The following is an 11710-nucleotide window of genomic DNA, read 5'->3' as shown; positions in this document are numbered from 1 at the left end:
TCCCCGGGCGCTTCTTTTTACTCAGGCACCTCAATAGCTACCTATATCCTCAGGGGTGGAGCCGCGTCTGGCCCCGAAGGTCCCCAGCGCCGCCGCCATTTTGGAACCTTCCCCGAGGCTCCGCTCTGCTCTCGGGCGTTCTGTCAGCTGCTGCTGGGCCGCGCTGTCGCCGGGCAAGATGAGCGTGATAGACCATGTGCGCGACATGGCGGCCGCGGGGCTGCACTCCAACGTGCGGCTCCTCAGCAGCTTGCTGCTGACCATGAGTAATAACAACCCGTGAGTGGAGGCGGGGAGCGGCGGTCTGGGAGCCGGGGCTGAGGTGGTGGAGGAACCGTGTGGCCCCCGCCGAGGCTGCGCGGGCGGCGAGGCCTCTTCCGGCGGCGGCGGCCTCCCAGAGACCCCGTCCCCCGAGTGTCAGACCTGGAGGTCCCGCCGCGGCGTAGGACGGGGACCGCTACACTCGGCGCCGAGAGCATCCTTGGCGCGCCAAGTGGCGCCTTTTTTTGAAAGTTTCCCTGTCGCGTTTTGTAAGGCCCGAGGCAGCCGCTCGTTTGTTTTTGTTTGTAACAGGGCCTCTTGTAGACCAGGCTAGCCTGCAACGAGCTGTCTAGCCGAGGATGGGCTTGAACTTACTACGCTTTTGCCTCCGCCTCCCAGAAGCTGGGGTCGCAGGGGTTTGCACCACCATGCTCGGTGTTCTTTTGGTGCTGGGGATCGATCCCGGCACTTCATGAAGGTTATGCAAGCACTGCCAACTGAGTGACATTTCTGGCCGGGTTTACTGAGTCTCAGATGAAGCCTTGGGTGCTTGTTGGACCCTGCTTCAAAATTCCCCCATCATGCTCACTCTTCTGCTTGGCTCCCCAAGCCGAGCGATTCCTTCTTTTCTCCCGTTTCTTCTGAAGCCCGAGCTCTCACTGCGGGCCGGCCTCCCTGGTTGTGTTTTCAGCTACTGCAGTGCACACGCTGATTGACACCTGCGGCTCCTGCTTAGTCTTCACTTTAGAACTGCCTCCCGGTTCAGGTTTCAGCGCAAGTCACTTCCTAAACAGATCTCCCGCCACCAGAATTGACCTTTTTTGATTTTCTGCTTCACTCTTGCCGCCTGTTGAAAAAGCCCAGTTCCCATTTGTGAGAAGCACTCCTGAACTTCCTGAAAGTGCTGAGGAGCTGTGCAGACCGCAGGAGGTCCTGTGTGTCAGGCGAGGTCATAGAGAACATAGAGGAGCTAGGGAATTTGAATTCTAGTTGTCTCTGATTGGGATCATTTTTATTGTAATCTACCACTAGGGCCTCCAGATGATGTTACAGTGGAATCTTCTACTCTGTGCAGCTGTTTGCTTTTGGCTTGGCTGAAGCTGGTCTAGGTCAGACAGCCAAAGACGTTGAAGGACCTGTATCCCCCATTTCACTTATTGGTGTGCTGTGGACCTTACCAGTCACACGCATCATTTTATCACTTAGTGTGAGTTGGGGAACACTGGTCTCTCAACCTGTGTTCAATCTGGAGCCTTTCCTCCTGGGTCAGCGTGATTGGTCGTAGGAAATCCTCTAATCTTTAGGGGGAGGGGTTTCTAGAAAAGGTTTCTTTGTGTTGTCCTGCTTTGTAAACCAGGCTGGCTTTGAACTCACAGAAGTCTACCTGGCTGCCTCCCGAGTACTGGGATTAAAGGTGTGTGCCATCACTGCCCAGCTGCCCTAATCTTTATTCTTGGGTCTTAATGATGTTATAGCATTGTTTGAAGCAGTTTGCTTCTCTAGTTAGACTAAACATAGCTAACCTGTGCTTTTTCTCATTAGGATAGATTGGCAGTTTTTTTAGCTATGAAAGCATTTAGGTTCCTACATTTATCCTTTATATTTTAAAGTTTTTTTAATAGACAGTGTACATACACCCTGTTAAAAAAAACAAACTAAAAACAGTTAAAATGGACTAGTGGGGCTGGCTGGAGAGATGGCTTAGGGGTTAAGAGCACTGGCTACTCTTCGAGAGATCCTGAGTTCATTCCCAGCTATCACATGGTGGCTCGCACCCATCTATAATAGGATGTGATGCCCTCTTCTGGCATGCAGGTATGCATACAGAATACTCATACATAAAATATAAATAAATTTAAAAAGAAAGAAAATAATAAAAAGCAGTACTGGTGACATAGTTAAGTGGTACAATACTTAAGTAGAATGCTTGAGGCCCTAGGTTTCATCATTAGCACTACCCAAAATACATTTTTTTAAAAAAAAGAGGTCAAGATGGCTAAATACTTTATATAAAGTTACATAATAAATTCAAGGAATCAAAGGTTGGTCTGGTTTGTGATAGCTTTCCTAAGGCTGGAGATGTAGCTCAGACATGGAGAGCCCACTTAGCATGTGTAAGACCCAGATATGGGTTCCTGGTACCACTAAAAGCAAACAGACTCTTGAAATGCCTGATTATATTTATATACTGAAAAATACGCGTTTGATACCTAAGATACTGCTCTACCCACAAGTGGTCAGTATATGCTGTAACACACTTGCCTTGTAATGTGCCTATGATGTATCTCTGGAATAATACATGAAAAACCTGTTTCCTTTGGATAAGGAAGATGGATGAGTAAGGTTCAAAACTGAGCAAGCAGCCCATCTATTTATTCATTCTCTGCTCTCTGGTTGTTGTAGAAGTTTCTGTCCTGTCTGGTCCTGCAGCCATTCAGTTCCAAAGAAATACACAGAGGCTTAAATTAATTATAAACTGTTTGGCCTATAAGCTCGGGCTTACTATTAACTAGCCCTTACAACTTAACCCATAATTCTTATCTATGTTTAGCCATGTTGCTTGGTACTTTTTCTCAGTAAGGCATCCTCATCTTGCTTCCTCTGTCTGGTTTGCAACTTCCTCTTCCCAGAATTCTCTTAGTCTGGCTACTGGTTTGTTAAACCTGTGTGAGTGACAAATCTTTACAGTGTACAAGAGCAGGTTGTTTCACACCACACTGCCCCTCACCTAGTTTCTCTGCATAACCTGGCTGCCCTGGAACTATAAAGTAGGCTAGGCATGATCTCAGATCCACCTGCCTCTGCCTCTAGAATGCTGGGATTAGACTTGAGTCATTATGCCCAGCTTTGTTTTACTTTTTGAGATAGGGTCTTGGTGAAGCTCAGACTGACCTTGAACTCTTCATCCTCCTGCGTCCACATCCAAGTTCTGAGATTATAGATGTGTTCTATTGCACTTGATTTTTTTAATGATTTTTGGTTTTGTGTGTGTGCATGTACACAGGCATACGAGTACACATAAATAATAATAAAATTATTTTTAAGAAGGTATCACAGATTAGTGCCTTCCAAGGGAAATAGGATTAGGGAATGATTGCTTGGAATTTCTTTGTTTTTTATGTGTATGCATCTACGTGTGTGTGTGTATATGTGTACCATGTGTACACATGGTGCCTTCAGAGACCAGAAGAGGGCATCAGATTCCTTGGAGGTCAGAACTGAAGTCACAGGTAGTCGTAAGCTGCCTGATAGGTGTGTTGGGAGCTAGACTTGGATCCTCTATAAAAACCCAGATGCTCGCAGGTGGTGGCGGTGGCATACACCTTTAATCCCAGCACTCGGGAGGCAGAGGCAGGCGGATCTCTGTGAGTTCGAGGCCAGCCTGGGCTACAAGGACTAGTTCCAGGACAGGCTCCAAAACTACAGAGAAACCTTGTCTCGAAAAACCAAAACAAACAAAAACCCCAAAAATCCCAGATGTTCTTAACTGTGGAGTCACCCCACTCCTGTTTTTGAAAGGGTCATAGCCCAGACTGATTTTGAACTGATTATATATATAGCCAAGGTTAGTTCTTAGAATGCCTTGTCATCCTGTCTCTGCTTCCAAATAAATGCTAGGCTTCCAAATAAATGCTAGGACTACAGGAGAGTATGACCATAGCTGGTAGTGGAACCTAGTTGTTGGGGTTTTAAGATAGCCCTCTCCCTTATCACGTTTGTTTAAGACATGGTCTCAATGCGTAGGTCTTTTTTATTTTTTAAAAAAAGATTTATTTATTATGTATACATATTCTGTCTGCATGTATGCTTAAACACCAGAAACGGGCACCAGCTGCTGGGAATTTAACTCAGGACCTATGGAAGAGCAGCCAGTGCTCTTAACCACTGAGCCATTATCTACTCCTTGATATGTAGTTCTGGCTGTCCTGGAACTGGCTATGTAGACTGGGCTGACTTAAACTCATAGAGATCTACCTGTTTCTGCCTTCTGAGTGTCAGTGAATTAAAGGCCTGTGCCACCACTTATGGCTTCCACTTTTTAATATGCGTGCCTGCTTATAGAATTCTTTGTCTCAGTCTCTTCTTTACCTGTTAGAGAGAAATGCATAATCCCCAATTAGTTTGCAAGAAGTTGGACTGGAATTATCTGACCAGGGTTGCAGATAGAGCTGTGGATAGAATGCTTGCCTAGCATGCAGAGACCTTGGATGGATACCCCATGCAGGACAAAAAGTAAACCAGTGTCCAGGCATTTAACCTTGCTGATAAGGACTAGTTAAAATGGTTTCTTTTTGAGAGTAAAGGATGAAGTTCTGTGATAGAAGGCTTGCCTGGCATTTGTGAGGCCTTCCTTGGGCTTGATCTGAAATACTGAAAAAAACAACGTTTGAGAAATATGGATTCCCTTACATTATTTTTAAACACTTGAGAGTCAAGATGATTAATAGTGCTTCTAGTGTTGAAAAGTTTGTTTTTTGTATGTGAAATTAAAAAGAGACTTTCAGATCCTGGAGAGCTGGCTCCATAGTTTAAGAATTCTTGCTGCTCTTGCAGAGGACTTGAGTTTGGTTCCCAGAACCCATATCAATTACTTTCCAGGGGATCCAGCATTCTCTACTGGCAACAGTATATACATATACATGGCACATACATATAAGTAATAGTGATGACTTTCTAAAAAGACTTCCTAAGGCTAATCCTTTTTCATCCTGCCACTTTGACTTTCCTATTCTGTTCTCACACTGGCTTTCAAATTTTTGGGTGCTTGTTTTGGTTTTTCCAGTCAGGGTTTCTCTGTGTTGTCCTGGAACTCTGTAGAGTAGGCTAGTCTTGAACTCACAGAGATCCACCTATCTCTGTCTCCCTAATGCCGTGATTAAAGGCTTATGCCTCCATGCCCAGTTCAGGTGCTTGCTTTTTCAGTGTTTTTCTAAAAAGAATTCATAGTGGTAAATTTTCTTCTTTCTGGAGTCTCTGCCCTTTGGTAATAATAGTCAAGTTGTTGAGATTGATATCCTTGGCCAATATTATCCTTAAAATTTGATGTTAACCTAAGGTAATATAGGTGTATATAAAACAGTGCTAAACTGAGAGGTCTTATTGAGTAGGCATAGGGGGCCATTCTATAATCCCATCACTTCCAAGGCAGAAGCAGGAGGACTGCCATAAATTCAAGGTTGCCTGGGCTACCAAGTGAGGCATTGTCTCAAAATGCAGGAAGAGGGTGGAAGGGCCTTAAAAAGAGCCTTAATTAAAGCATGTTTTCTTTATCATTTTATTGGATTTGATTTATAGGTATTATTTAGCTTCAGTATTAAGAAAACACTAAGTTGCACAAGATCAGAATACAGTAAGATATCGTACTTGATGTGTTGGCCGTATTTGCATGGTGTTCAAATGTTGTGCCTCTTATTTACCTACTTGCACTTAATGTATACTAACTTTTCTATAAACTAGCATACAATACTTTTTGTTAGGCTTAAGTAAAAACCAAGGTGTTTGTAGGTGATTTTTTTTTTTTTATCTCTTTGTGGGCCTCCCACCTAACTCCCAAATAAATACATGGAGTCTTATTCTTACTTATGAATGCCCAGTCTTTGCTTGGCTTGTTCTAGCCAATTTTTCTAACTTAAATTATCCTATTTCTTTCTTTTTTTTTTCTTTTTTTTTTTTTTCGAGACAGGGTTTCTCTGTGGTTTTGGAGCCTGTCCTGGAACTAGCTCTTGTAGACCAGGCTGGTCTCGAACTCACAGAGATCCGCCTGCCTCTGCCTCCGAGTGCTGGGATTAAAGGTGTGCGCCACCACCGCCCGGCTTATCCTATTTCTTTTTAACAATGTTTTATTTCTGGACTTTTTGTCTTTCTTTCATTCTTACTCCATGGCTGACTGTGTGGCTGGGAGGCTGGCCCCTGGCTTTCTGCTCTCCTCCTTTTCTTGCTCTCCCTCTTTTATCTCTGGAACCTAGGTTTCTCCTATTTATTCTCTCTCCCTGGCAGCCCCACCTATCGCTCTCCTGTCCAACTATTGGCCATTCAGCTTTTTTTTTTTTAGGGGTTTGTTTATTTAACATGTATACAGTATTCTGTCTGCATGTATCCCTGCAGGCCAGAAAAGAGCACCAGATCTCATTACAGATGATTGTGAGCCACCATGTGGTTGCTGTGAGTTGAACTCAGGAAGAGCAATTGAACTCTGGAACAGCAACCAGTGTGCTTAACCTCTGAGCCATCTCTCCAGCCCCAGTCGTTCAGCTTTTTTTATTAGACCAATTAGGTGTTTTAGACAGAGTAACATTAAACTAATATGCCACAGCAGGTGTTCTTTCTAATCTTCAAAATAACCTATGTGGGATTTGCTTCTTTTGTTTTCTAGTGAGCTGTTTTCCCCGTCTCAAAAGTACCAGCTTTTGGTGTATCATGCAGATTCTCTCTTTCACGATAAGGAGTACCGTAATGCTGTAAGTAAGTATACCATGGCTTTACAGCAGAAGAAAGCCTTGAGTAAAACTTCAAAAGTGAGACCTTCAACTGGAAATTCTGCATCTACTCCACAGAGCCAGGTGATTAAAAGAATTGATTTATTTGTTTATTTATTTGGTTTTTTTTTTTTTGGTTTTTTTTTTGTTTTGTTTTTCGAGACAGGGTTTCTCTGAGGTTTTGGAGCCTGTCCTGGAACTAGCTCTTGTAGACCAGGCTGGTCTCGAACTCACAGAGATCCGCCTGCCTCTGCCTCCCAAGTGCTGGGATTAAAGGCGTGCGCCACCACCGCCCGGCTTATTTGAGGTTTTTAAGACAGGGTTTCTCTGTGTAGGTAGCCTTGAATGTATAGGAACTCACTCTGTAGACCATATTGGTTTTAAACCTACAGAGATCTTCCTGCGTCTCCCTTCTGAGAGCTGAGATTAAAGATGTATGCACCACCATTGCCCAGTCTTTGGCACACACACACACAAATTGGTTTTTGGTGTTTTGTTTTTTATTTTGAGAGACAGGGTTGAAGTATGGGTTGAAACCATTCATTTTGTTATCATGTAATATTCCGTGGTACATGCATACTGCATTTTGTTTATCCATTCATTGATGGACATTTTGTTTATCCATTCATTGATGGACATTGGGTTGCTTATTCCTGACTACCATGAGTAATGTGGCAGTAAAGGTTTGTGCCCAGGTTTTTGGGTGATCTTGTTTTTATTTCTCGATTATATATCTAGGAGCAGATTGCTAGGTTATAAGATGACGTACCTTGTTTAATATTTTGAAGAACTGTCACACTGTTGAGATCATATTTTGAAGAGATGTTTTTTGTTATCTTGAAGTGTCTTCCTTCTGAAATTGAAGTGAAATACAAAATGGCTGAGTGTTATACAATGCTGAAACTAGACAAAGATGCCATCGCTATACTTGACGGGATTCCTTCAAGACAGAGAACTCCTAAAGTAAGCTGAAGTTTCCTCTTCCCCAGTTCTGTTCACTCTGCCTCATCCTGTATGTTCTCCATGTTTCAGGAAGTCTGTCTGATCATTCTTCTCATGGCTCTCTCATTTTTCCCCCCAGACAGAGTTAGACTGGCCTCTAACTCACAGAGATCCACCTACCTCCCAAGTGCTAGGATTAAAGGCGTGTTCCACCACAGCCCAGCAATCACTCTCATTCTTAACACTTTCTCCCTAGTAGTGGAGTTGGGGTTCAGACAGATGGAAGGTTGACTTGTTAAGGAGCCCTGAGAATTCAGTTAGGTATAGTGGCATTCACCTATAATCCTAGCACTTGAGATGGAGGAGGAGGAGAACCAGGTGTTCAAGGCTATCCCCAAACAGACAAATAACAGAAAAAATGTTTGGCTTGGTTTTGAGGTACTGGAGATCCAACCCAGGGCTTCAGGCATGCTCAGCAAGCCCCCATCACTAAGCTGCAGCCATGACCCTTTTCTTTTTATCCTAAATTTTAATCTGGAAACAAAGTCTGACTGAGTTACCCAGGCTGTCCTTAAACTGTATAACCAGGACTGGCTTGGACTTTAACGGTTCCTACCCCATCCAGCCTTATAGTTGGGATCACAGGCTTGCACCACCAGACTCAGCTATTCCTTAGCCTGCCTGCCTGTCATCTGTCCCTCTATCCGTCCGCCTGTCCTTCCTTCCTTCTGTCCTTCCTTTTTTTTTCTTTCTCTCTTTTTTTTTAAAAAATATTTATTTATTATGTATACAATATTCTCTCTACGTGTATGCCTGCAGGCCAGAAGAGGGCACCAGACCTCATTACAGATGGTTGTGAGCCACCATGTGGTTGCTGGGAATTGAACTCAGAACTTTTGGAAGAGCAGACAGTGCTCTTAACCGCTGAGCCATCTCTCCAGCCCTCTCTTTCTCTTTTTTTAAAGATTTATTTGTGTGTCTATGTGTGGTTATGTGCATATTAGTACAGGTGCTCAAAGAGGCATTGAATCTCCTGGAGCTGGAATTAACATTAGTTGTGAGCCATCTGATGTGGGTGTTGAGAACCAAATTTAAGTCCTCTGGAACCTCTGGAATAGCAGCAATGCTCTTAACCACAGCCATCTGATGTGGGTGTTGAGAACCAAATTTAAGTCCTCTGGAACCTCTGGAATAGCAGCAATGCTCTTAACCACAGCCATCTGATGTGGGTGTTGAGAACCAAATTTAAGTCCTCTGGAACCTCTGGAATAGCAGCAATGCTCTTAACCACTGAACCACCTCTCCAGCCCGTTTTTATTATTTTTAATTGTGTGTGTCAGAGAGAGTGTTTGTGTGTGTGTGTACCTCTAGAGGCTAGGGGTGTGAGATCCCCCTGGATCTGGAGTTACAGGCAGCTGTAAGCTACCTGATGTGGGTGCTGGGAACTGAATTCAGGTCCTCTGGAAGAGTAATAGATACATGTTCTTAACACTGACTGCTCCCTCCTATCCCTCTTTGACATTTCTTCATCTCAGGAATAGTGATCTGAAGAGTACTGCAGGTGCAAAAACACTTTTAAAAAGCTTCTTCCTTTTTTATATTTAATGGTGTGGTCATTTGATAACAGGAATTGTGTTAATCTTTCCCTTTATAAAATCAAAACTACAAGCTACTCTTTGAACTGAGGAGGTGGCTCAGTGGATTGAATGCTTACTATGTAAACATGAGGACCAGCATTTGGATGCTCAGTGCCAATGTAAAAAGCCCTCTGTAGCAGCACATGTCTATAGCCCCAGAGCTGGGGTGACAACAGGCTGGCCACCCAGTGTAGTAGATTTCCGAGTTCCAATGTCAATGGGAAATAGCATCTCAGTAGACATACAGCATTGATTCTGGACTCCACACATGTGTATGTATATACCCACACACTTGCATGCATCTACACATGAGCACATGCACAAAAAGACTTCATTATCCCTTGGTACATACTGGCAAAATATATATTTGTGTTTAATTTGGCAGTGTATTAAAGAGTGTGCTTTTAACTGGAACTGGTTAGACATCTGAACTATGCCCTGGCAGGGAGGACAACTTAGCAATCTGTAAATATTTTATTTTTTTTTTATAGCTAATAGTATTTTTGCATTTTCTTTGTGAATCTTTTTGAAAGCTTATTAAGTTCATGAATATAAAAATAGCCTTTTTCTTTCTTTGATTCTTTTTTCTGAACTGGGAATTGGACTTACAGCTCTGTGTTTGCCAAACAAGCATGTTACCACTGAGCAGTACCCCTAGGTGTAAAATTACTTTTTAAAATACTATTCTACAAAAATAAATAAAGTGCTATAAACAGTGCTTTAGGTGTCTATCCTTTCCTTGTGCGTGTGTCGGGGTTTGTGTGTGTGTGTTTGTTTGTTTGTTTGTTTGTTTGTTTGAGACAGGGTTTCTCTTTGTAGCCTTGGCTGTCTTGGAACTTGCTCTGTGGACCAGGTTGGCCTTGAACTCATAGAGGTCCGCCTGCCTCTGCAGAAATTAAAGCCTTAAGCCATCACTGCTTGCCTTTTTGTTTTGTTTTTTTGTAATTTTTAAAGATTTAATTATGTGTGTGAATGTTTTGCCTGTATGTATGTATATGCATCACATGCTTGCTTGGTGCCCAGTGAGGTCAAAAGAGGCCGTTGGATTACTTGCAAGTGGAGTTTTGATGGTTGCAAGATGTCATGTAGGTGCTAGGAATTGAACACAGGTCCTCTGGATCAGCAGCAGTGCTCTTAACTGCTGAGCTGTCTCTCTAGCCTTCTGTTTGCAATTTAAAAAAAAAATTATTGTATTTACAGTATGAACTACATGTATGAACCAGATCTCATTATAAATGGTTGTGAGACACCATGTAGTTGCTGGGAATTAAACTCAGGACCTCTGGGAGAGCAGCCAGTGCCAGTGCTCTTAACATCCAAGCCATCTTTCCAGCCCCTTCTCTTTGCATTTTCAAAATGACCTCTAAAATGCACTACCTAAAGCCAAATAAAATAGTTTAATTTATAGCATTTTATTATTTCAGTGTAGGCATCAGTGTGAATTAAGTTTTGTATAAGACTTATATACTGAGGTTTATAATTGAAGCAGATGTTCTTTTCAGAGCCCCTGTGTTGAGTGAATACATAATATCTGGTATGTGAAGTTGGAGATAACTGAAAATTTTAAAGATTCTTTTACTTTTGTGCTCTCATAGCCGCTGCTTTCCTCAGGTTAACAATCTACCAATACCATCTTGTTTAGAGCTTAAATTGGGGCATGGTCGTTTTCTCTTTGTACCATAAAGATTATCTGTCTTTTAATTTCTGTGTCTATTTGTATGTTATTGTGTAAGGTTTACTTGTACCTTAGTGAATATGCTGTACACTCTTTGTTAAAATGTGTCCTGGGCACTTGTATGTTCATATGTTGTGTACATTTATATGTTAGCATGTGTACTGTATGTTTGTGTGTGTTAGTGTACTTGCCTGTGTGGGTCTATGAGGAGGCCAGAGGCTAATGTTGGAATGTCTCTTTTTTTTTTTGAGACAGGGTCTCTCACTGAACTTAGTGATCCATGTTTTTGGCTCGAATGGCTGGTCAGTGAGTTGTCAGTCCTAGGGTTGCAGTTGCAAGCTGCAGTACCCAACTGTTACAAGAGTCCTGGGGATTTGAATTCAAGATTCTTGTGGTTGCCTGCACTGTGCCCACTGAGCCATCTCCCCAACCTTCATCTTTGTAATTTGTACATTCTTTGGTACTTTTAGTTTTTCTTAGAAATGTAGGGGTAGGAGCGAGAGTGTTTTGTTTCGGGTTTCATGATTTATTTATTTATTTACTTTTACTTCACTGTTATTGTGTGTGACAGCACTGCATCGGAAGTCAGAGAGCAACTTTCAGGAGTCCATTCTCTCCTTCCACAGGGATTGGACTCAGGTTGCCAGGCATGTGCAGCAAGTGCTTTCACCTACTGAGCCTGCTTGCTGCCCTGGTTAGGTTTTTTTGTAATAAGTTTA

General features: G+C 42.7%; 1 protein-coding gene across 1 annotated transcript in view; it reads left to right on the top strand.

Annotated features, from left to right (window-relative positions):
• The first annotated feature begins 81 nt into the window (after nt 1–81).
• The window catches only part of Anapc7 (anaphase promoting complex subunit 7), a 29136-nt gene continuing 17507 nt past the window's right edge, over nt 82–11710 (top strand). Inside the window, exons 1-3 of the mRNA XM_075979908.1 lie at nt 82–279; nt 6635–6821; nt 7581–7700. Of these exons, the coding sequence (XP_075836023.1) occupies nt 179–279; nt 6635–6821; nt 7581–7700 (408 nt within the window). The 5' untranslated portion in view covers nt 82–178. The remainder of the gene's footprint in view (nt 280–6634; nt 6822–7580; nt 7701–11710) is intronic.

Source organism: Microtus pennsylvanicus, chromosome 1 (assembly GCF_037038515.1).
Source record: "Microtus pennsylvanicus isolate mMicPen1 chromosome 1, mMicPen1.hap1, whole genome shotgun sequence".
NCBI classification, from domain to species: Eukaryota; Metazoa; Chordata; class Mammalia; order Rodentia; family Cricetidae; genus Microtus; species Microtus pennsylvanicus.
The sequence above is the reverse complement of the archived record's forward strand: the minus strand, read 5'-3'. Positions and strand labels throughout refer to the sequence as shown.